This window comes from Hyla sarda, chromosome 6 (assembly GCF_029499605.1).
Source record: "Hyla sarda isolate aHylSar1 chromosome 6, aHylSar1.hap1, whole genome shotgun sequence".
NCBI lineage: Eukaryota > Metazoa > Chordata > Amphibia > Anura > Hylidae > Hyla > Hyla sarda.
This window is the reverse complement of record NC_079194.1, coordinates 73,679,623-73,706,709: the sequence shown is the minus strand read 5'-3', so window position 1 is coordinate 73,706,709 and position 27,087 is coordinate 73,679,623. Positions and strand designations below refer to the sequence as shown.

Here is a 27,087-nt window from a genome sequence, read left to right as displayed (position 1 = left end):
AGACCGTTCTGTAGGAAACAAGTCCGACAACATCTCCATATGCAGGGAACACTGAGACAAAAATCCACGGCAGAGTTTAGAGTCCCCATCAAATTTGTCCGGCAGGGACAAGCGGAGGCTAGGAGCGGCCACTCGCTGCGGAGGAGGTGCAGGAGCTGGCGGAGGAGATGGTTGCTGCTGTAGCAGAGGCAGAAGTTGCTGTAACATGGCGGTCAACTGCGACAGCTGCTGTCCTTGTTGGGCAATCTGCTGCGATTGCTGGGCGACCACCGTGGGAAGATCAGCGAGACTTGGCAGCGGCACCTCAGCGGGATCCATGGCCGGATCTACTGTCACGATGCCGGCTGGCAGGAGGTGGATCCGCTGTGTCAGCGAGGGATTGGCGTGGACCGTGCTAGTGGACCGGTTCTAAGAGGCTACTGGTTTTCACCAGAGCCCGCCGCAAAGCGGGATGGTCTTGCTGCGGCAGTAGCAACCAGGTCGTATCCACTAGCAACGGCTCTACCTCGCTGACTGCTGAGAAGGCGTGGGACAGAAGGACAAGGCAGAGGCAAGGTCAGACGTAGCAGAAGGTCGGGGGCAGGCGGCAAGGTTCGTAGTCAGGGTGGATAGCAGAAGTTCAGGTACACAGGCTTTGGACACACTAAACGCTTTCACTGGCACAAGGCAACAAGATCCGGCAAGGGAGTGCATGGGAGGAGGTCAGATAAAGGCAGGGAGCAGGTGGAAGCCAATTAAGCTAATTGGGCCAGGCACCAATCATTGGTGCACTGGCCCTTTAAGTCTCAGAGAGCTGGCGCGCGCGCGCCCTAGAGAGCGGAGCCGCGCGCGCCAGCACATGACAGCAGGGGACCGGGACGGGTAAGTGACCTGGGATGCGATTCGCGAGCGGGCGCGTCCCGCTGTGCGAATCGCATCCCCAACGGCCATGACAGTGCAGCGCTCCCGGTCAGCGGGACTGACCGGGGAGCTGCAGGGAGAAAGACGCCGTGAGCGCTCCGGGGAGGAGCGGGGACCCGGAGCGCTAGGCGTAACATATATAATGTGAGAAGTGGACTCACTTATGGGAGATACTGTATATAATGTAGGGGTGGACTCACTTATGTGAGATGCTGCATAAAAATTAAAGAGGTAGTCCAGAATCAAGTAATTTTTGCCAGATAATTTTTGGTCTTCCCTTTTCACAGTGCCAACTGTGTGGCACACATAAGGTTATCAGCATATGGTTATCACACATATTAGAGAGGACTTCTCTTACATGGTTGCACATCCATTTAATAGTTCATATGAAGTTGCAGGAAAATGTGTAACATCCTGCAGGGAGAGTCTCTCATGTGCAGAAGGGAAGTCCAAACACAACCCATCTAATACTAGTTGAATTATTTGTTATTGGTAAATGAAATTACACACAAAGAATAGCATTTTGTGATTGTACAAATGTAACATAAAAGTTCTACAATTACAGAGAATAATTTCAGCTTATAGTTCTTGATCTTACTTTTCATAGGGATTCCATTTCTTTGCCATTGAATTTCTGGTTCGGGTGTCCCAGTAACTGAACAGTTCAGGATAAGCTCAGACCCTACTCCTTGTATCGAGCTCTTCAGCTTCCTTTCCCATCTGGGAGGCTCTAAAAACAGTGAATACAGGAGCTGAAAACAGTGATGTAATCAGAAAACCACGCCCCAAATGTAGATTTTATTCCTTTAAATGGCCACTGTTACTTTAAAAAACTTTTGACATGTTGTAGAGACTTCAACCCCCACCATTCAAAACTTTTGACATGCCTCTAGGACATGTCAAACGTTTTTTTAAAGCAACGGGTACATTTTAAATCTACTTAAAGAAGAGAATATTACATGTAAACATTATTTGCTTATTTTAAATGGCAAGAATATAAGACGGCACTCACCAGGGTTGTAGCTTCATGTCTTTATTTTCGTAGTTGCAGTGAACAAAGGTAGGCAGGTAGGTATCATGGCGGAGACGCTGAGGACCTCAGCACTGAGGTCCTCCGCATCTCCGCCAGGCTACCTGCCTGACACCGCACCTTTGTTCACTGCAACTACGAAAATAAAGACATGAAGCTACAACCGTGGTGAGTGCCGTCTTATATTCTTGCCGTTTGAATTTTGGATTTACTCTACTTTCTCAAAGACTGAGCACCTTATGGTCATTACGCTTTTGTTACTTTTCACCTGTATTCATCTGGACCATTCCGGACTATCAACAGTGATGGTTCTCTACCTCACTACTACATTATGTGCTTCTTATTTGTTTGTAAGGAAACCTTTCACATTGAAAATGCAGTCCGAACTAAAGACATCCTATTATAGAACAAGAGGAGCCCAGAAAATGTATTTATTGTTTTGTGGGAAAAGATTCAGGATAGTTAGTAATTTATTCATGTAAAATTCTGCTCATTCTGGTCTAAGTAGTCATTTGGGCGGTCCTACTCAGTGACTGACAGCTATTGACAGCTAAGGGAGAACAGGGCAGGGAGGCTGAGGAGGGCACAGTGGCTGTTAGAGGTGAACCCCCCACATGCCCCAATATCCTTTAAAGTTCAACTGGGGGGACCGGCCACACAAAAAAGTAAAAAAATAATAATAATAATCTTGAACAGCAAATTGCCGCCCCTGTCAAAGTGCCGTATGGGTCCAATGGACCTGCTAGGTAGGGCCAGCACTGATTCAGTAGCTGTTCAATCCCAACATGTTTCACCTAATCATGGGCTAACTTTAAATTTTGCAGTTGTCCTCAAGGCCTTCTAAAAAACATTCTCTTTTATTTCTCAACAGAGCCACATAAGGGCTTGGTGTATGCTGCAGATAGGAGCTGAATCAGCTCCTAAGTCTGCTCCATACTTCTTTTTATGACCACCAATGTATATATAGCCATGGAGGGTCCGGGGGGAGTCTCTGTAGCAATTGCACTTATAGGTTATAACCTGATCATTTACAACTTGCTATTACCTTCTACAAGAACATGAAATCTTTCCTGTGCAGAACCCATCTCATTTTTTGATTCACAAACATATACTCCTTGATCCTCTTTAGTAATATCCTTGATCTTCAGTAGTGTCCCATGGCCCTCTACTGTGGCACGATGCTTTATTGATTCCTCCCCTTCTTTTCTCCATTCATATGTAGGGGTAGGCCTAAAACCATTTAATTTATTAGGATATACATAAAAAAGCAGACTGTGAAGCATTTAATCTATATTGTTAGAGTATGGAGCAGAACCATACAATGGTGCTTACTGATCATAGCATGGCTGACATAGGAAAATGTATGGTATGACCGCTGGAACATGTGTGATATATCATATAAATAGTGGATAAGTAAAAAAGATAAAATAGTTGATTTACAGATATTACTTGAAGGGGTTGCCAGTGAAAGGTTTTATTTTTTGAGAAAGATGCCATGGCTGACTGCAAAACAAATCAAAGCTGTAGATATCATCTGTGGTCCCCTGCTGCCTTTGGTAATGCTTTCCTGGGTCTGGAGCTCTCTTTTTCCAGGGCCCAATATGTCAATTGCCAACATCCAATTACTGGCTGCACTGGAGTACCACCTCAGCCAGTGATTGGCAGAGCGGCAATTGACTCATTTGGTCCAGCCCTCATCTCAGCTGCACTCTTCTTCCTGGTGCTGGGGCCCAATACTTCCCATTGCTGATGAGCCAATCATTGCGGGAGGTGGGACACTGCTACAGCCAGTGAAAGGCTGAGTGGCAATTGACATATTGAGACCCAGCACGATGAAGAGGAAAGCACCGGAGACTGGGAGCAGCTTTATCGGAGGCAGTCGAGGAATGTTTTTAAAGCAGTCTGCCTGTCACGTCTGGGAAGGGAAGAGTTGCACACTATTCTTGCCCACTCCCCTGTCCCTGCCTACATACGTACCTGCCCTAGACAACAGGTCCATAACCACGGTGACAGTCCCTTCCTAAATAAGTGAGGGACAGTCAAAAGGTCAAAACAATAAACTATAAAACTAACAAAAGGTCGTGAAAGGCTGGAGGCACACAACTAACAGAAAACAAACCTAAACACGCACACATAAAAATACGTAGTCAGAGAGACGAGTTAAAACCAGGAGAGCACGAAATATAAAAACACTAATACCAGAAAGAAGAGTCAGAGAGCAGAGCCAAAGGGTCAAAATGCCAGATATCACAGATACAGTATAAAGTTAGCTAGGAGACAAGCATAACTCTTTAGCAAGTAAAGACTGGGAGTAGACTGCCAGCTTAAATAGGTCCAGACCAGGTGTTCAATCAAGGTCAGCTGACCAGTCTCAGCAGACAGGCATAACCAAAGCAACAAGACCAAACAAAAGCTCTCAGTGCAAGTTAACCTTGTGTTTTGGATACACTCCTGTTTTTAAATACTGACCAAAATGAGACCCCCAAAAAGTGGGAACAGCTTAACCTGTTAAGGACCCAGGGCGTACCTGTACATCCTGAGTCCGCTCCCGTTCTATAACGCAGGGCCACGGCATGGCCCCGCGTCATAGAGGTTTGGGCCTGGCCTCTAACTATGGCTGGGACCCGTGGCTAATAGTGTGCGGCATTGATCCTAATAACCCTTTAGACGCGGCGTTCAAAGTTGAACGCCGCGTCTAAAGTGAAACTAAATCACTGCCGGTTAGCTCAGGGGGCTGTTCGGGATTTCCGCGGCGAAATCGCGGCGTCCCGAACAGCTGTAGGACACGAGGAGGGTCTCCTACCTTGCCTCCTGGTGTCCGATCGCCGAATGACTGCTCAGTGCCTGAGATCCAGGCATGAGCAGTCAAGCGGCAGAATCATCGATCAGTGGTTTCTTATGAGAAACCACTGATCAATGTAAAAGATCAGTGTGTGCAGTGTTATAGGTCCCTATGGGAGCTATAACACTGCAAAAAAAAAAGTGAAAAAAAAGTGAATGAAGATCATTTAACCCCTCCCCTAATAAAAGTTGGAATCATAAAATGTATGGCGCAACCAAAAAAATACTATTTGTATGGGGAAATTAAAAAGAAAACAGCAAAAATAAAATTTTTCATTTTTCCGTATAAGCGGTGGTATGAGGGCTCATTTTTTGCGCCGTGATCTGTACTTTTTATTGATACCATATTTGCTTATATAGAACTTTTAATACATTTTTTATAAATTTTTTTGGGAATAAAATGTTATAAAAAAGCAGCTATTTTGGATTTTTTTTTACGGTCACGAAGTTCACCGTAGGGTATCATAAACATTTTATTTAAATAGTTCGGATATTTACGCTCGCGGCAATACCAAAAATGTATATAAAATATATTTTTTACACTTTTTGGGGGTGAAATAGGGAAAATGGGACAATTTACGTTTTTATTGGGGGAGGGGGGTTTTCACATTTTTTTTAAAACTGTTTTTTACTTTTATTTTTACACTTTTATAGTCCCCATAGGGGACTATTTATAGCCATCATTCGATTGCTAATACTGTTCAGTGCTATGCATAGGGCATAGCACTGATCAGTATTATCGGTCATCTTCTGCTCTGGTCTGCTCGATCGCAGACCAGAGCAGAAGACCCATGGTAGGCAGCGGAGGCAGGTGAGGGGACCTCCTTCTGCTGTTCTGGATGATCGGATTGCCACGGCAGCGCTGCGGGCGATCCAATCATTCATTTTAGTGACCGAGATGCTGCAGATGCCGTGATCTGTATTGATCACAGTATCTGAGGGGTTAATGGCGGATATCCACGCGATCGCGGATTTCCATCATTACCGGCGGGTCCCTGGCTGCTATCAGCAGCCGGGACCTGCCGTGCATGACCCGAGCACCGCTCTGATGCTCGCGGTTATGTATAGGACGTAAATGTACGTCCTTGTGCGTTAATTACCAGCTCACCAGGACGTACATTTACATCTGCCGTTGTTAAGGGGTTAAAGCAAACTGCAATGCAGACATCTTCAACTTCCTAATTTACAATTGTAGTCACAAAACAGATTGCCTGCTCAAAGCATTGCTGAGGCTGCTGTGATCACATCAATCTACCTCTGAAGCAAGGAGCAAGTAAAAGACTGCAGTAACTAATGTTTCCTCCTACTCAGCCAAAGTTGAAATGGGGTGTGTAGCCTGAAAGTGGATGAAGTTACCAAGTAGTATATTGCATTCAATTTTTAACTCTAGTTTAGAATCTTACATTTTTACAATTAGGTGTATGATATTAAGTAAATCCCAGATTGTAAAATTTGTGCTATCTAAAGTTTAGTCATTGTTCAATTCTAAATTTTACACCAGTTTCATAAGAAATATATTGTGTTTCTGTAACTTACAATCCTTCAGCGATACATTGCAACTGCAGGACTTCATCTTTCAGCACAATAATTGTCTTATCATTTCCTCCTTGGCTTGTTACTATTTTTGGTGCTCGATTTTTTATTACATCACCTAAAATCATAACATTTTGTAGTAAACATTTTGTAGAATATTTTTTCATGTGCCATACAGGTGCTGAGTTCTAATGGTGTTTTTGGTCTTTGTATGACTCTTGCTCATGAAAACCCAATCATGGAAAATGTAATAACAGGAAGGGAAATTATAAAATGTACCATAGGTTGTAAATTAGACAAGGCCTTAATGTATATGGCCATTATGATTGATAAGACGTAAAATATGATGTTCGGGACAAATGCCATACCTATGTATCCCTTATGAATTGATGGTATGCCAGTTTTAAAGGGATTGTTCAGGATTAGAAAAACAGAGCTGTGTGTGGTATTGCAGCTCAGTTCCATTGAAGTGAATGAAGCCAAGTTGTAATATAACACACAACCTGAGGACAGGTGTGGTGCTGTTTTGGATTTAAAAAAATTAGCTCTGTTTTTATATTTCTGGTCAACCTCTTTTAATAATGTACATCTCTCTATGTGTCTAGCTGTCCACAAAATTTCCCCATTCCCTTTCCCCATAATTGATCAAAATACTCAAAAAGAGACAACATACCAATGTGTACAGCATTGGGACAAGCTCTCTTGATACCAAGGGTTTGTAGAATGTGACTCACCCTTGGTCCAGCACAGTAGTTGCCAATTGTCCCTGTTTCTCACCAAAGCATTTTTTACCACGTTTGCCACATGGCCTGCCTACCCCTAGTCTTTTTGTAGTTCTTTAAAGGGGTTATCCAGGAAAAAACTTTTTTTTATATATCAACTGGCTCCAGAAAGTTAAACAGATTTGTAAATTAGCAAAGAAAAGATGTGATATTCGGCACTGCTCCTATTGGCTAGGCTGGATTATACGGCGGGCGTGTGACTTGGATAAACCGATAGAGATATGGTGGTGCTCTGACGTTTCAGCAAGGTATAAATCTTCAATGCAGTAAAGAATAGAATAACATCGGCACTCACCGGTCTTCTCTTGAAAAAGGCTTCTTTATTGATACATACTCACAACATGAAATGCAGTAAGGGAGAGGGACCCGTGCAGGGGGGGTACGTAATAGGCCTATTACGTACCCCCCCTGCACGGGTCCCTCTCCCTTACTGCATTTCATGTTGTGAGTATGTATCAATAAAGAAGCCTTTTTCAAGAGAAGACCGGTGAGTGCCGATGTTATTCTATTCTTTACTGCATTGAAGATTTGTAAATTACTTCTATTAAAAAATCATAATCCTTTCAGTACTTATGAGCTTCTGAAGTTGAGTTGTTCTTTTCTGTCTCTCTGATGACACGTGTCTCGGGAACCACCCAGTTTAGAAGCAAATCCCCATAGAAAACCTCTTCTACTCTGTGCAGTTCCCGAGACAAGCAGAGATGTCAGCAGAGAGCACTGTTGCCAGACAGAAAACAACAACTTAACTTCAGTAGCTGATAATTATTAAAAGGATTAAGATTTTTTAATAGAAGTAATTTGCTAATCTGTTTTAGTTTTTGGAGCCAGTTAATATAGTTTTTTTTTCCTGCAATACCCCTTTAACCTCTATACCCTTTTTCCTGATAGCTTTTCTTACATCCTTCTACGGGAACACATATAGTGGGTACTTGACACGTAATGTTCCCAATGTAATCTAAGGCTGTAAAGGAAAGTACTGATCCCACTTAGCTCCCCACACCTAAAGTAACATCAGCAGCTCAGACATAGCATCTATCAAATTTTGCAGAGAAACGTAAAGAAAAGCATTGCTTTTTATCCATAAATATTACCCCCTCCCTCCTACTAAATGCCACCTTAGGGCCATGTTCACAAGGCGGAATCTGGCAGAAAAATGTAGCTAGTAGTCCCATTGTTTTCAGTGGAATTCTGCTGTACCATGCACAAAGCAGAATTTCTGTGTTGGAAACATCTGGCGCAGAAATTCAAATTTCGGCCTCCGCAGAAAAAAATAACAATGTCAATTCTTTCTGTAGAATCCAAAAAATAGTAGCTGAGCACTGGCGCTTATGGAGTCAGTCAGCTGCTAAGACACCTGCCAATGGTTCCCTGCTATGCCACAAAAATTAATTAAGATGCATAAAAATGTTTGATTTGGTGTCAGCGCTAACAATAGTAATAGCGTAATAATAGTAGTTGTTTGAAAAAAGATAATATTATTAATAGTGGTGGCCAAAAATAATGATAATAATATACTGACCGGTATTTACATTTTTTATTTATTTTACAGTACTAATCTTTACTGTTGAGTGATTTCTATTAATATTCCTTATGAAATTGTATACTGCACTTTGACTATGACATTTGTCGTTCCACTTACGGTATTGGTGTGAAGGTCTGGGTGACGGTACCCTCGGATGTTGGTTTCGGTGGAGTATGTGTGCTGTTTCCTGATGGCGTATGCCGGGAGACTGCCCCGGCCGGTGGCGTCTACAACCAGCTTGTTGCGCTGTGAAAAAAGATGATGACCCGGCTAACCTTCGGATGATAGTGACGTCACTACAGTATCCAGAGTGGATCAATTCTTCCTAACGCGTTTCAGAAATTGGTGATTTCCTTCCTCAGAGATGGTAGCCATAGGTTTACACCGTCATTTATACTACAGGTCCCAGCGATCCTCCCACCAGATAAGTTCATTTGAAACATCCGTTATTATGGTATGTCTGTATTAGTGAGTAGATGTGAATGCCCATAGGTATCCTTACTTGTTTGCAGTGCGGGTCTTAGTTTGTTAAGGTATATTGCACATCCATTGTCCCAAGGGTGATGGCATACATTTTTTTTAAAATGTTAAAAAAAAATTTTCTCTTTTTCTCTTAATGTTTTAATTCAATGTTCAAATATTTTAATTGTACATCTACATCTAGGATATTTGTTTTTCTATGTCATGGATTTGTTATATTTTCTTTCTTACGCACAAGAAGGCTTTTATTCTCCCCCCCCCCCTATACCATATCTGCATAGATAGGGGAATATAGTGGTTCCTCTAGCAACATTTAATTATTTCTGTTGCAACTGTATTTTAATCGGACTAACGGTACTTTGTGATTCATCAAGTAGGAGGAAATGCTTGTACTGTGTGTTTATTGTACTTTATATTTGTTTTATTTTCTCTTAACTTGTGGTTATGAATTCTATGTTATTTTAGAAAAGCAAATGATTCATAAGTCCTCATTAAGTCCCCGAGGGACCATGGTGTCCAGTTCAAAAATCAGCTTGCTTTCTGCCTGTGTCATACGGGAGATTTAGTCTCCTCCCCTCCAATGTTTTTTTATTTCCTCGATCCCGAAAAATGTTGATCCTGTAAAAGCGGTTTGATGATATTCGGCATAATGTTTGGAGAGGGGGTGACCCTGGAATTTCCTCTCTACATTGTATATATGCTCCCTTATGCGATCTTTTAGCGTCCTTTTTGTGCGGCAAATATACACTTTTTGGCATGGGCATAAAATGCCATACAGTACCCCTTTGGTTTTACAGGTGATATGCGTTTTAATTTTCTTTTCCAGTCCATTATTCTTTATTGACGTACAAGTTGATGTTTTTGTGGTTATGCAGCCTTTCCAGGCATGGCACAGAAAAAAAAACGCTTTGTTGGAAAAATACCTGGCCGGGTTTATTAGGGGGATTTGTGACTGTCGGTGCTTCAATATTGCCCAGATTGGACGTTTAAAAAAAACAAAACTAGGATGTGATGGCAATTTTTCCCCTATTGTACGGTCTCCTTGAAGAATTTTCCAATGTTTATTAATGATTCTCTTAAAGAGAAAGCTATGATTACTGTATGTGGTAACAAAGGGGATCTTGATTGTTTCTTCTGAATTATTTGTTTCTGTTATTTTTATTCACTAGGAGTGTTTTCCTGTCCAATTTTGATACTTCTTCTGTGTTTTTTTTCCAGAATAGCTTTCTTATATCCCTTGCTTAAAAAATTTTCCTGTCGATTTTTTGCTTCCTTTGCAATTTCCTCTTACTCTGACAAATTGACTTTTTGGAATGTTGTTGAGCCAGGTTGAAAGATTGCAGCTGTCTGTTCTAATAAAACTATTACCGTCCATGGGCTTGGAATAGGATTTAATGTATAACCGTTTTTCTTTAATATAAATAGTGATATTTAAAAAATTTATTTCCATATGACTTGTATTTTGAGTAAAATTCAGATAAAATTCATTTTTATTAAGACTCATTAAAAACTCTCCTAGGGTATCCTCCGTTCCTTGCCAAATGGATACAATGTCATCAATAAAATGTTTCCATAAAATTAAACCATTAGTTAGGGATCCTTCTGGGAAAATGGTTTGCTGTTCCCAGTAGCCCATATATAAATTCGAATAACTGGGTGCAAATTTCATACCCATCACAGTCCCTCATTGTTGTAAATAAAAATCCCCCTCATATGTAAAAAAAATTGTGAGGATAAAGGTAATGCATTTTCCAATAAAATCAACATGATCTTAGGATAAAAGCGAGTTTTTATTTAAAAAAATACTCTGCCGCTGCCCGACATTTTTTAAGATGCATGATGGTATATAATGAAGCTACATCTAGAGTTCCCATAATGTAATTTGGTTTCCATTCGATATTCTCCAATAATTGGAGAATATTTTTGATGTACTTTAGGTAGGCAGGTAATTGTGTCACACTTTTTTGCAAGAAAGTGTCCACATATTTGGATAAATTAGATGTCAAACAGTCAATCCCAGATATGATAGGTCTCCCCAGTGGAAACTGAGAATTTTTGTGTATCTTGGGGATTTGATAAAATGCTGCCACTTTTGGGAATTTTATGTTTAAAAATTCAGCTTCTTGTTTATTCAGAATCCCTTTTTTGATGCCATTTTATATGAGTTCAGTAAGTTCCTCCTTGTATGGTATTGTGGGGTTATAAGATAAGATTGTATATGTTTTTGTATCTTGTAACAGGCGGTTGGATTCTTTGTGGTAATCTTCCACATTTAGGATAAAGATGCTGCCTCCCTTGTCTGCTGGTCTTATAGTAATTATTATCCTGCAATGTTTTTATTGCTCTTTTTTCTTTTTTTGTAAGATTGAATTTTTGATATCGGGTATTTATTTTTTGTTGTCGGTTGTCCCATGTTACCATGTGTTCAAACGTTTTTAAGGAGTCCGAATATTCATACATTAAATCCTACTGCAAGCCCACGGACAGTAATAGTTTTATTAGAACAGACAGTTGCCATCTTTCAACCTGGCTCAACGACACTCAAAAAAGTCAATTTGTCCGAGTAAGAAGAAATTACACAGAATTACAAGAGTATCAAAAGGAAGCTAAAAATCTACAGGAAACATTTTTAAGCAAGGGATATATAAGAAAACTATTCTGGAAAAAAACAGAAGAAGTATCAAAATTGGACAGGGAAACACTCCTGATGAATAAAAAATAACCGAAACAAATAATTCAGAAGAAACAATCAAGATCCCCTTTGTTACCACATACAGTAATCATAGCTTTCTCTTTAAGAGAATAATTAATAAACATTGGAAAATTCTGCAAGGAGACTGTACAATAGGGGAAAAATTGCCCTCACATCCTAGTTTTATTTTTTTTAAAAACGTCCAATCTGCGCAATATGGTAGCACCGACAGTCACAAATCCCCCTAATAAATCCGGCCAGGTATTTTTCCAACAAAGCGTTTTTTTTTCCGTGCCATGCCTGTAAAGGCTGCATAACCACAGAAACATCAACATGTACGTCAATAAAGAATAATGGACAGGAAAAGAAAATTAAAACGCATATCACCTGCAAAACCAAAGGGGTACTGTATGGCATTTTATGCCCATGACAAAAAGTGTACATTGGCCGCACGAAAAGGATGCTAAAAGATCGCATAAGGGAGCCTATATACAATGTAGAGAGGAAATTCATGGTCACCCCCTCTCCAAACATTATGCCGAATATCATCAAGCCGCTTTTACAGGATCAAAATTTTTCGGGATCGAGGAAATTAAAAAACATTGGAGGGGAGGAGACTAAATCTCCCGTATGTCACAGGCAGAAAGCAAGCTGATTTTTGAACTGGACACGATGGTCCCGCGGGGATTTAATGTGGACTTTGAATGATTTGCTTTTCTAAAATAACATAGAATTCAAAACCACAAGTTCAAAGAAAATAAAACAAATATAAAGTACAATAGACACATAGTACAAACATTTCCTCCTACTTGATGAATCACAAAGTACCGTTATTCCGATTGAAATACAGTTGCAACAGAGATAATTAAATGTTGCCGGAGGAACCACTATATTCCCCTATCTATGCAGATATGGTATAAGGGGGAAGAATAAAAGCCTTCTTGTGCGTAAGAAAGAAAATATCACAAATCCGTGACATAGAAAAACAAATATCCTAGATGTATATGTACAATTAAAATATTTGAACATTGAATTGAAACATTGAGATAAAAAGAGAAAATAAATAAACAAATTTCCTGCCATCACCCTTTGGACAACGGACGTGCATTAATCCTTAACAAACTAAGACCAGCACACCAAACAAGTAAGGATACCTACGGACTTGCACATCTTCTCACCAATACGGACATACCATAATAACGGACATTTTAAATGAACTTACCTGGTAGGTGGATCGCTGGGATCTGTAGTAGAAATGAGGCGAAAACCTACGGCTACAATCTCTGAGGAAGGAAATCACCAATTTCCGAAACACGTTAGAAAGAATTGATCCACTCTCGATACTGTAGTGACTATCATCCAAAGGTTAGCCGGGTCATCATCTTTTTTTCACAGCGCAACAAGCCGGTTGTAGACGCCACTGGCATACGCCATTGGTAAACAGCGCACAGACTCCACCGAAAACCAAAGTCCGAAGGTACCGTCACCCAGACCTTCACACCAATACTGTAAGTGGAATGACAAATGTCATAGTCAAAGTGCAGTATACAATTTCATAAGGAATATTAATAGAAATCACTCAACAGTAAAAATTAGTACTGTAAAATAAATAAAAAAAATTGAATACCCAACAGTATATTACCATCATTATTTTTGGCCACCACTATTAATAATATTATCTTTTTTCAAACAACTACTATTATTACACTATTACTATTGTTAGCGCTGACACCAAATCAAACATTTTTATGCTTTCTGTAGAATCCGCTTGGAATTTTTCCAGTCAGACATTCCACCATGATTTGGCCATGTGAACATGGCCGTAGGTGTACAACCTTCCCAATGTCCCAGCTCTGACAGACTGCTAGGAAAAATATCTTACTGTGATGTATACTGAGCCTCACGGGTGTCCTCTGTGTCATATATCTGATCCTGGAATATACAGCAACACAGAAATAATCTATACTGCTGTCCATGGGAACGACGTGTGCAAAGTATAACCTCCCATCAAGTCCAACAGACACGCGCATGCTCAGAGGGATCTGCCGTAGACCTGGAACCAAACAGATGGACAAGAATTACACCTGCAATACGTTTTTCTGCTACCCAGATGTAGACAGACCTGAAAAGGTTTATGGAAGAGGTGTTTCAGCTGCTCTCCTAGAGGTCAATAGCTGATATGATAAGGAACTGTGACTGTCTCCTAAATGTTCACATATGACATTAAAGACAATATATTACATGTGACACAAAGTGACAAAAGTTTTATAGATGGATTCTGTGAGCTGAAACCCTTCTATGCTTGCTAGAATGAAGTGACACCATGGGTCCTACCCTGTCCCATTTTCTTGTCTTTTAATGTTTAGTTTTTGCTGGACTAATGCTCCATGCCAGAATTTTGTTGTGCCTGGTTTTAGGTGATGCCTAAGTCCAGTAATCTCCAAACTGTGGACCTCCAGATGTTGCAAAACTGCAACTCTCAGCATGCTGGGGTTTGTAGTTTTACAACATCTGGAGGTCCACAGTTTGAAGACCACTTCCTTAGTCTATTTAAAGAGAACTAGAAGAAAGAAGAAAAGTGCTCCATAGTGCAATAAAATCAACACAAGTAAATATCTCATATAGTAGAGTGCTTAGGCTATGTTAACATGGTGGAATGTTTAGGAACATTTTCAGGTGGACATTCCGCAGACGGCGGGACCACTCGGGAATGTGCCATCTCCATAGACAACATTGCATTTTCGAGCGGAAATTCTACCTTGTGAATGAGGCCTTACCGGAGTAAAAAAGTCTGTATGTTGTGTTATCCTAAAGCAGGAAAGCTGCAGCGGGAGAAACGTTCTACCCTATGGAGCAACAGGGAAGAACGTTTGTAGGATTCATTGGCTCTGAAGGGGCATCCACACTTAGGTTTAATGTATAAAAGATGTGTAAATTACCCAGGATGCAATGTGTTTTCTAGCCTTCTGTTGCTTCATCAGACAGGTGCCTGATAAAAGTGCATGTTGATGCCTGACAAAGCAGCGTTACGTCATAAGTAATTAAGTAATCTTTTATGCATTAAAGGGGTATTCCGGTGGAAAAATTATCTTCAAATCAACTGGTGCCAGAAAATTAAACAGATTTGTAAATGACTTCTATTAAAAAATCTTTACCCTTCCAGTACTTTTTAGCAGCTGTATGCTACAGAGGAAATTAATTTATTATTGAATTTCTTTTTGTCTTGTCCACAGTGCTCTCTGCTGACACCTGATGCCCGTATCAGGAACTGTCCAGAGCAGGAGAAAATCTCCATAGCAAACCTATGCTGCTCTGGACAGTTCCTGACACGGACAGAGGTGTCAGCAGAGAGCACTGTGGACAAGACAAAAAAAAAAATCAAAAAGAAAATAATTTCCTCTGTAGCATACAGCTGCTAAGAAGTACCAGAAGGGTAAAGATTCCCTAATAGAAGTCATTTACAAATCTGTTTAACTTTCTGGCACCAGTTGATTTAAAAAATAAATGTTTTCCACCGGAGTACCCCTTTAAACCTAAGATGTCCCTTCAGCACCAATGAATCCTACAATTTCCTGGACTAAAAAAATAAATAAAATGTCTGTATGTTGTGTAAGGATGTTTAGGGCCCCAGCCACTAGCCTCAGGTATTGATCAAATTGACACCGTTAGTGTAAATTGATTTAGGAAGTTTCTCTGGTGTATTGAAGAATTTTGCCTAATGAGTTTTCTGGTCCTGTTGTTGTCAGATATTTACTTTAACCTGTTGTTTTCCTGTTAGGCTAGGTTTACACTCAGATATTACAGTGTAGCAGAATGCAATTGCTGGCAATGGGATTCAGCTACACAGTGCACACAACACCAAGAAAATGACCTTGCTCATTCTTTAGGCATAATCAGCACCACAGACATTGTCGTCTATAGGGACGGTAATGTTTGCGTGGTCCTAGTGCCGACTGATTCAGTCGGCGCTGGGTGCACTCCAAATCTCCAGCAGGATTTTAACTGGCTGGAATTTCCAGAGAGTGAACCTAGCCTTATGTGTTTAGTTGCACTTCATCCTGTAAGACTTCTACCTCCTACATGATCACTAGTTCTTTGGGCCTCTGATATCTGCTGGAGAGTCGCCATTTGTGTTTGCTTCTGACATTTTAAACAAATTTCTTGTAGGAATTTCTTGCATGACTGCTAATGGGTTCCATCATTTTGCCCTACTGGAAGTCCTGGGTGTATTACACGTGTCATTACAGGTGCATTTATGTCCAACTAAATGGGGTTTTCCATTAGCGAAAACCCATTCAATGCAATGCTTCAAGTAGTTATTGTTCCAAGTGAAGAACCCCTTTAATGTCTGTGATAGCCATATTAATATTAATTTGATCTAGATAGGAGACCTGATAAAGCATACTTTGGCTCCTTCAGGCTATCCATTATTGGAACAGGTCAGACTTTTCAGAAACAATTATATTTTAAAGAAAAAACAAAACACTATACAACACATACCGTAACATCATAGCTTTCCACCACTTACAGCCTTCATGTAAAGCCTTTTACTGTATACTCTTACCTTGTGTCATCCAAACCACACTGACTGGAGGGATACCAGGAGGAGGGTCACAGTGTAAAACCAATGGGTCCCCCTCTTCTAATACTACAGGTGTGATCTCTTCTTTGGGAAATCTGGGATCTCCTAAAGAAAAACAAAACAAAGCACATTATAGAAACCTTATTCTAAGGAAAATGACCAGATTGTTAATATTTTTAAGGTATCGCAAAACTACCATTCTATAGGGTGACTAACTAAAAAAGAAGGAAGACATAATGTTTTTTTAAACTCCGGGCACACAAAATGTCGCACGTGTACATAAGCATTCTTATTTGTGACTTTTGTGGGTACGCAAAAAGTAGCAAACAGCCTTACCTAAGCAACATTCAGTTTTCTCTTTGCAGTGGTTGCGAATTTATGAAGTGCAAATGTCGTATGTAGGCATAAATAAAAGTCACTAACCCCTCCAAAAAGTCGCAAACCTAAGCCTGGTCAGACCTTATAGAAAGTCTCACAAAAAGTTGCAGAGGAGAGGAGGAATCATACAAAATGGTGTTCTGAAGGGATTTATTGTTTTTTGCTTATGTGCGCCAAATTTATCAACCCCCCTTGATAGTATGATAAATGTGTTCCAAATAAGCCAAACCAAAGAAAAAAGAATGCTTCAAAACATATTTATCAAAGACAGCAATGATAAATCTCACCCAATACCTTTTCTAATACTGCACCTGACCGTGTCCAGGAGAGCGCATCCAGATCCCGCAACATTCAGAAAATTAACATTTATACTGTCTCACACCGTATGCTGATGCCCCATAACTAGTCATCGGGGCGGGCAGCTTCCCAAACTAGTCACATGGCAGTAATCACAACGAGACATGACTGACAAGCCAGAGGGGTCCACGTCCTCTACTGCATGGAAATACTGAGAAAGATCTGGGGAAAGGCGCTGGATGATGTAGGACACCCATTCATCATTGAACAAAGCATGGACTGTGGAGGGATTTATTAAAACCTGTGTAGAGGAAGAGTGGTGCAGTCGCCCATGGCAACCAATCCAATTACTTGTTTCATAATTTAAAAATGCCTTTTTAAAAATGAAAGAAGCAATCTAATTGGTTGCTATGGGCAACTGCACCACTCTTCCTCTACACAGGTTTCTTTGAGCAGTCCACTGCAGACGCATGGATCCGCTCCTAACTACAGAACCGTGAGTGGGCGCCACTGCGGCCAGCCGCTTCATTGCATCTTTTATACACATTCAGCTATTATGACTATTTTAGATTGGCTGATGTTATGAGTGGTAGTTATTATTCTGATGCACGGTGTTCCCGTTCAAATTGTGGGTACTCTGTTCACAACCCTCATGCTCCCCCGACGATAGAAACGGGTTGGGAGGGAGGGACCTATTGTACATGAGGTTTTGACATTTATGATTTACGCTGGACAATGTTGACTTAATATATGGTACTATCCTGTACATGCAAGGATATTTATACCTTGTACTGCTGTTTACCTGCTCCAGTATTTTTACTGATTGTGGAGTACTTATATTAGGAGCCTTTTATTGGTGATGGTGTCGCACTTTCATTTAGGTGTGCTTTTATTGCAACTTAGAATAAAGAAGTGTTTTAGACACATTAATACATGTAACCATCAGAGTAAAAGCATTGGTTAATTCTAAAAAAAATACCTGGAATGAGAAAAATTGTCTCTTCGGATACAGCAATTCCTAACTTATTTGAGGCATAACATCGATACGTTCCATTGTAGGATAATATGTTACCATCATTATGGATGATAAAAGACCCGGAATCCTTAATAGTCCTTACATTTTTATCCGTAAGTGGATTATATGGATGTCCATTCTTTGTCCAATGATATCTAATAGAAAGAAGAATCAGAGAAATGTGGAATGTAAAGAATATAAAAAATATTATAAGGATCCTGGCAGAGGCCATAACACTGGGACACTTTAAGTTTAACCCCTTAAGGACCGACGGTTTTTCTGTTTTTGCATTTTCGTTTTTTCCTCCCTGCCTTTAAAAAATCATAACTATTTCAATTTTGCACCTAAAAATCCATATGATGGCTTATTCTTTGCGCCACCAATTCTACTTTGTAATGACGTCAGTCATTTTGCCCAAAAATCTACGGTTAAACAGCAAAAAAAAATCATTGTGAGAAAAAATTTGAAAAAAACCCGCCGTTTTGTAACTTTTGGGGGCTTCTGTTTCTACGTAGTGCATTTTTCAGTAAAAATGACACCTTATGTTTATTCTGTAGGTCCACAAGATTAAAATGATATTCTACTTATATAGGTTTGATTTTGTCGTACGTCTGGAAAAAATCATAACTACATGCAGGAAAATGAATACGTTTAAAATTGTCATCTTCTGACCCCTATAACTTTTATTTTTCCGCGTATGGGACGGTATGAGGGCTCATTTTTTGCGCCATGATCTGAAGTTTTTAGCGGTACCATTTTTACATTGATAGGACTTATTGATTAATTTTTTCTATGGTATAAAAAGTGACCAAAAATGCACTATTTTGGACTTTGGAATTTTTTTGCGCGTACGCCATTGACCGTGTGGTTTAATTAACAATATATTTTTATAATTCGCACATTTCTTCACGCGGCAATACCATATATGTTTATTTTTATTTACACTGTGTTTTGTTTTGATGGGAAAAGGGGGGTGATTCAAACTTTTAATAGGGAAGGGGTTAAATGATCTTTATTCACTTTTTTTTTGCACTTTTTATTTTTCAGTGTTATAGCTCCCATAGGGACCTATAACACTGCACACACTGATCTTTTACATTGATCACTGGTTTCTCATAGGAAACCAGTGATCAATGGTTCTGCCGCTTGACTGCTCATGCCTGGATCTCAGGCACTGAGCAGTCATTCGGCGATCGGACAGTGAGGAGGCAGGTAGGGATCCTCCAGCTGTTCTGTAAGCTGTTTGGGATGTCGCGATTTTGCCGCGGCTATCCCGAACAGCCCACTGAGCTAACCGGCATGCTTTCACTTTCAACGCGGCGTTCAACTTTGAACGCCGCGTCTAAAGGGTTAATAGCGCGCGGAACCGCGATCAATGCTGTACGCTATTAGCCACGGGTCCCGGCCGTTGTTAGAGGCCGGGCCCGACCCGCTAAGACTAGATCGGGAGCGGACTCATGACGTACCGGTAAGGGGTTAATCTACTATTGGTTTGTTATTTTTTATTACAGACATGGTTGAATTTCTTTATTAAAGGAGTACTCCACCCCTTGACATCTTATCCCTTATCCAAATGATAGGGGATAAGATGTCTGATCGCTGAGGTCCTGCCGCTGGGGACCACCGTTATCTCCCTGCTGCGCCCGGCATTCGTTTAGAGCATCGGGTGCAATTCCAGAGGCTCGTGATGTCGCGGTCACGACCACTCCTGATGTCACGGCCACGCCCCTCAATGCAAGTCTATGGGAGGGGGCATGACAGCCATCACGCCCCCTCCCATAGACTTGCATTGAGGGGGAATGGACGTGAAATCACGAGCGGCCGTGACCGTGATGTCACGAGCCTCCACCCCACATCGCCAGTCATCCGGCATGTCGTAAAATTCGCTCTGTGCACCAGATGTCCGGGGGGCCACAGCCAAGATCACGGGGGGTCCCCAGCGGCGGGACCCCCGCGATCAGACATCTTATCCCCTATCCTTTGGATAGGGGATAAGATGACTAGGGTTGGAGTACCCCTTTAAGCAGCCCATGTGATCAGCTAGTAACAGGATGAGACTTACTCTGGGGCTGGGTTTCCTTTAGCTTTACACTTTATGGTGAAATCTTCTCCTACAGGAAAAGCAACTTGGATACCTTTGGTGACTTCAATAATCGTTGGCAACTGCTCCACTGTAAGGAATAAGATACGGTAAGTTAAAATCTCTTGATAATATCTATTCCTCCATCCATCCATCTTTCTTTTGTAAATATAGGTAAAAGAGAAGAGTTGACCACATCCACCATTACTTACTGGTTGAACAGAGACTCTGGAATATAGTTGTAGATCATCAACACATTTCATATAAAAGAAAATGTATTACTCCTATACCCATTTGTAAGGTCACATTTCACACACCTGGACCAGACTGACTCTAAAATTCTGAACTTCTAGGTTATTGCCCTTTCGTTGGCAAAAAAAAAAAAATCTTCATTATTAATACTTTGGCTTATTCTATTGATCAACATAGTTGGGGCTCACTACATTGTTTCAGTGCGTATTCTTACTGTATTCTTCTCTGTAGCTTTCAATGTTTCATAGTATAGTTAAAGGAGTTCTGTAAGCTAAAACTTTTAACCCCCGCTGTGCCCGGGCTGTAAAACTATACATAATAAACTTTCACTTACCTGCCTACGATCCCCCGTTGTTCCTATATCGCCGCCCGCTCTCCGGTCCCGGTCTCTTCCACTTCCTGCGGGTCGTTGATTTCACTCTGCACTCAGCATATCAGCGGCCGCAGCAATGTTCCATCGCGGCCGCTGATAGGCTGAGCGCAGAGTGAAGTCACCGACCCACAGGAAGAGGAAGCTGACAGGGACCGGAGCACGGGCGGCGATATGGGAACAATGGGGGATCGTAGGCAGGTAAGTGAAAGTTTATTATGTATAATTTTACAGCCCAGGCACAGCGGGGGATAAAAGATTTCAGTTGGACAACTCCTTTAAAGATAATCACATGTCCATCAAGCTCAAACAAGGAGGTGAAGGGAGGGTGAATGGGTGGATGAAGGGCAGGGGATGTGATTCTATATTTATGCATTCACATTAAATTTATTTTGTTCTAAGAATGTATCTAAGCATGTTTTGATATAACACATTATAATTTGTCCTTCAATAAGTGAACCCTTCAAGCAGCCATAAGAACAATGAACTATAAGAAGGCAAATTTTGATCAGCTCAGATTAGCCCATAAAATTATAAATTGGAATAATGTCCTCAAAAACAAGTACAGCCACTGCCAGACAACTACAGTCAGTAGTAAATATTCTACATTCTCACTGTGAGAAGTACATACCTTTATGGGAATAAAAAAGTTTTTTCTCACCTTCTAAAAATCATAACACTTTTTTTCCACCTAAAAATCCATATGAGGGCTCGTTCTTTGCGCCAACAATTTTAATTTGTAATACCATTAATAATTTCACTACAAATTCTACAGCAAAACCAGAGAAACATTATTTGTGGGGCAAAATGAAAAAAAGCCATTTTGTAATTTGTAGCCGCTTCCATTTCTACGCAGTGCAGTTTTCGGTAAAAATTGCACCTTATTTTTATTCTGTAGGTCCATACAGTCACAAGGATACCCAATTTATATAGGTTTGATTTTATTTTACTATAAAAATATAATTATAACTACATGCACCAAAATTATTACATTGAAAAAGGTAATGTTCTGACCCCCCCTATAACTTTTTTATTTTTCCGTATAAGACGCAGTATGACGGCTCATTTTTTGCGCCGTGATCTGAAGTTTTTATTGGTACCATTTTTGTTTTGATCAGACTTTTTGATCACTTTAATTTTTCTATGGTATAAAAAGTGACCAAAAATACGCTACTTTGGAATTTTTTTTACGTGTACGCCATTGACTATGCGGTTTAATTAATTATATATTTTTATAGTTCGGACATATGTTTATTTTTATTTTTATTTACACTGGATTTTTTTTTAAGTGGGAAAAGGGGGAGGGTGATTCAAACTTTTATTAGGAAAGGGGTTAAATCACATTTTTTAACACTTCATTTTCCCTTCATTTTTTTTTTTTTGCAGTGTTCTAGCCCCCATAGGAGACTATAACATTGCACACACTGATTTCCTACACTGATCCCTGCCATGCAATGGCATGGCATTGATCTCAGGCACGGAGCAGTCATTTGGCGATTGGACAGCAAGGAGGCAGGTAGGGATCCTCCTTGCGTCCTGGTCCCGAACAGCACCACTGAGCTAACCGGCAATGTTTACTTTAGTCTTAGACGCGGCGATCAAGTTTGATCGCCGTGTCTAAAGGGTTAATGCCGGACATCAGCCCAATCGGCGATGTCCAGCATTAGCCGTGGGTCCTGGTCGCCTATAGAAACTGGGATCCACCCGGTATGATGCACGCTCACCTGCTGAGCATGCGTCATACCTCGGGAGCCGCAGATGGACGTTAATGAATGTCCATTTGCGGCAAGGGGTTAAAAAGCAACAGGGAAAAAAAACTAAATAGGAAAAAAAAAAGATAAAAGCAGCAAAAGACTCATTGCGAAAGAGAGTAAAATAAACCCTAAAATGTTGTTTGACTATATAAATATGAAAAAGGTTGAAAATGAAAGCGTTGGCCCTTTTGAGGTGGAAATTTTAGACGGTGATGAGGAAAAAACAAAACGATATTAAACAAATTCTTCTATTCTTCTCCACTGTGTTCACAGAGGAAAATAAAATGTCAGGTAAAATACAGCAGAATAAGGTAAACTCCGCAGTACGTCACCTTTTTGACCCATGAAGTGCAGTGCAGTCTTAAAAAAGTCAAAACACACAAATCACCAGGTCCAGATGGCATTCACCCCTGTGTTCTAAGGGAGTTACATAATGTAATAGACATAACCCTATTTTTAACATTCCAGGACTCTATAGTGACAGGGTCTGTTCCTCAGGACTGGCCCATAGCTAATGTGGTGCCAATATTAAAAAGGGGCCAAAAAAGTGATCCTGGAATTATAGACCTGTTAGTTTAAAGGGGTTCACCAGGGCTTACACATCTTGGGGCGGAGCGTGACGTCACACAGGGGCGGAGGCGTGACGTCACACGCCACCGGCCCTGTAGTCGCCCGTAATCAGACCCGGAGCGAACACGCTCCGGGGACTGATTACAAACGGGGTGCCGCGTGCATGATCACGGGCGTCCCCAGCTGCGGGACTCCTGCGATCAGGCATCTTATCCCCTATCCTTTGGATAGGGGATAAGATGTGTAAGCACCGGAGAACCCCTTTAACCCCTTAAGGACTCAGCCCATTTTGGCCTTAAGGACTCAGACAATTTAATTTTTACGTTTTCATTTTTTCCTCCTCGCCTTCAAAAAATCATAACTCTTTTATATTTTCATCCACAGACAATTATGAGGGCTTGTTTTTTGCGCGACCAGTTTTCCTTTGTAATGACATCACTCATTATATCATAAAATGTATGGAGCAACCAAAAAACACTATTTTTGTGGGGAAATTAAAACGAAAAACGCAATTTTGCTAATTTTGGAAGGTTTCGTTTTCACGCCGTACAATTTATGGTAAAAATGACATGTGTTCTTTATTCTGAGGGTCAATACGATTAAAATGATACCCATTATTACATACTTTTCTATTATTGTTGCGCTTAAAAAAAATCACAAACTTTTTAACCAAATTAGTACGTTTATAATCCCTTTATTTTGATGACCTCTAACTTTTTTATTTTTCCGTATAAGCGGCGGTATGGGGGCTCATTTTTTGGGCCATGATCTGTACTTTTATTTGATACCACATTTGCATATAAAAAACTTTTAATACAATTTTTATAATTTTTTTTTATTAAAATGTATATAAAAAAGTAGGAATTTTGGACTTTTTTTTTTTTTTTCGTTCACGCCGTCAACCGTACGGGATCATTAACATTTTATTTTAATAGTTCGGACATTTACGCACGCGGCAATACCAAATATGTCTATAAAAAAAAATTTTTACGCTTTTTGGGGGTAAAATAGGAAAAAACGGACGTTTTACTTTTTTAATGGGGGAGGGGATTTTTCACTTTTTTTTTACTTTTACATTTTTTTACATTTTTTTTTACACTTGAATAGTCCCCATAGGGGACTATTCATAGCAATACCATGATTGCTAATACTGATCTGTTCTATGTATAGGACATAGAACAGATCAGTATTATCGGTCATCTTCTGCTCTGGTCTGCTCGATCACAGACCAGAGCAGGAGACGCCGGGAGCCGCACGGAGGAAGGAGAGGGGACCTCCGTGCGGCGTTATGAATGATCGGATCCCCGCAGCAGCGCTGCGGGCGATCCGATCATTCATTCAAATCGCGCACTGCCGCAGATGCCGGGATCTGTATTGATCCCGGCACCTGAGGGGTTAATGGCGGACCCCCGCGAGATCGCGGGCGTCGGCCATTGCCGGCGGGTCCCTGGCTGCGATCAGCAGCCGGGATCAGCCGCGCATGACACGGGCATCGCTCCGATGCCCGCGGTTATGCTTAGGACGTAAATGTACGTCCTGGTGCGTTAAGTACCACCGCACCAGGACGTACATTTACGTCCTGCGTCCTTAAGGGGTTAACCTCCATTTTACGTAAATTTTTGAGGATTTTCTAAGAGATACATTATTGAAGTATGTCAATGAAAATAATTGTATGAATCCATAACAGCATGGTTTTATGAGGAATATTTATTAATGTACCTTGTAGAGAGAATGTATGGTAAAGTATCAATCTTTGCAGATGATACTAAATTGTGTAAAGCAGTTAAGACCATAAAGGACAATGCACTGTGAATACTACATAACACAATAGAGGACAGTGCACTGTAAAAAGTACATAACACAATAGAGAACAGCACTCTGTGTACAGTAGAGAACTCAACATAGGAAATTGCGCTGTTAAAAATGGATCTTGATAGGTTGTAGGTTTGGGCTGAGAAGTGGCAGATGAGGCTCAACACTGATATATGTAAGGTTATGCACTAGTGTTGAGCGTGAATATTTGAAATACTAATTTTTACCGTGAAAATCGGCACTTCGTGATTTTCGAATATTTAGAATATAGTGATATATATTTGTAATGATGAAAAAAAATGTTTATGCGAATATCGGCACTTTCGGACTGGACACTGATCCCTCCCTTCTTCTAGGTGAGATAAAATTGCACATGTGCATTATGCAAATTTCGTTACGAATTTTCGCATAGAAAAAAAAGAGAAAGAACATAGTGAATATGCGAATTTCGCGAACATAGGACGAATATTCATCCATATATTCGCAAAATATCGCGAACTCGAATATGGCCCCATTCGCTCATCACTATTATGCACATGGGGAGGAAAATAGAGGAAATATAGGCTGGGAATATGTACTAAATACTAGGGACAACTGACATGAAAAAGGACTTAGAAGTTCTAGTTGACAATAAATTTAACTTTAGGAACCAGTGTCGGGCAGCTGCTGCCAAGGCAAAAAAAAAATCATGGGGCACCAAAAGGGGCATAGATGTACCGGACAAGGAAATTATTCTACCTCTGTACACATCACTAGTGAGGCCAAACATGGAATACTGTGTACAAAAAATATATAGTGGAGCTGAAAAGAGTCTCAAGACTAATAACTAAGGGAATGGGAGGACTAGAGCATCTAGAAAGATTATCAGACTTAATGTTATTTCATTTAGAAAAAAGATGGCTTAGGGGTGATTTAATAATTATGTATATCGGGGGGCAGCACAGAGATTTCTCCATGACCTATTTATACCCAGGACTGTATCTATAACAAGGGGGCATCCTCTACGTCTAGATGAAAGAAACAGTTTTTTTTTTCCATATTTTTTGTATGCACTATTTATATACTTAAACAAGTTGATCATACCCCCTGCTTTAAACATCTCTTTTCTCAAGTCTAAACAAATCTTTTTTTTTTTTTTTTTACTTTTCCTCATAGCTAAAATCTTCCATGCCCCTATTAGTTTAGTTATGCCTCTCTGTAGCCTTTTCTGAGTATAAGTGCAAAAATATATATTTTATCTATACAGTGATCCCTCAACTTACAATGGCCTCAACATACAATAGTTTCAACATGCAATCGTCTTTTCTGGACCATTGTAACTTGAAACCAGACTCAACATACAATGCTATGGAATCTGCGAATCGTGTCAATGGCTGGAAGAACCGACCAATCAGAATGGATATTTCACAGGTAAAACCCCTGTATTACTGAAGTGTATGCACTGACTGGTGTCTAGTAGCCCCCCCTACAGTACAGGGAGGTATTACATGTTCTGTACTCTTTACCTGTGCACCGGATAGCTGCTCCTTTGGGCATCAGGTGAGGGCGGCTCCATTTTCCTTTTTTTAGGACATTGCGTGTTATGTATGGGACCCTGGAGAAGCTTCTGTCCTCTACATAGACCAGTGTTTCCCAAAGAGGGTACCTCCAGCTGTTGCAAAACTACAACTCCCAGCATGCCCGGACAGCCGAAGGCTGTCCGGGCATGCTGGGAGTTGTAGTTTTGCAACAGCTGGAGGCACCCTCGTTGGAAAACACTGACATAGACAGTGATTTACAGCCCCCAGCAGATCTTTCTTACTTTTATATGTAAGGATTTGCTTTATCTGCATTAGTTATCTGCTTAATCCTCACTTTTTCCTAGGGACCACTGTACACTTGTCTAAATAAAATATATATGTTTTGTGCACTAATTTTGTGAGTAGCTTCCTTTTCTTTTGGTTTTCTTGGATTAATCAAGAGTCTACATCAAGGTTTTACACACATTTGGGATGGGTTTGGCTATACTTCATGCTAATTATATTCCTACCTGTCATATACAATAGTATACCCCCTGTGTGTGTGTGATTCTTTGCATGTTTGGTATTCTAACTTTTCTAATTCCAGGACGTCCCTTTTAGGAACCTGTGCCCAAAGCTGAACAGCATATTCCAGGTGAGTCCGTACCAGTGCTTTATAAAATCTGTGCATTCTTTTT

General features: G+C 40.5%; 1 protein-coding gene across 1 annotated transcript in view; it reads right to left on the bottom strand.

Annotated features, from left to right (window-relative positions):
- CHL1 (cell adhesion molecule L1 like) overlaps window positions 1-27,087 on the bottom strand; it is a 186,720-nt gene that overhangs the window by 64,325 nt on the left and 95,308 nt on the right. Inside the window, exons 3-9 of the mRNA XM_056524135.1 lie at window positions 20,115-20,223; window positions 18,017-18,207; window positions 16,345-16,467; window positions 13,663-13,833; window positions 6,308-6,422; window positions 2,976-3,160; window positions 1,499-1,630 (exon numbers count right to left, since the gene is read on the bottom strand). Coding sequence (XP_056380110.1) covers window positions 1,499-1,630; window positions 2,976-3,160; window positions 6,308-6,422; window positions 13,663-13,833; window positions 16,345-16,467; window positions 18,017-18,207; window positions 20,115-20,223 — 1,026 coding nt within the window. The remainder of the gene's footprint in view (window positions 1-1,498; window positions 1,631-2,975; window positions 3,161-6,307; window positions 6,423-13,662; window positions 13,834-16,344; window positions 16,468-18,016; window positions 18,208-20,114; window positions 20,224-27,087) is intronic.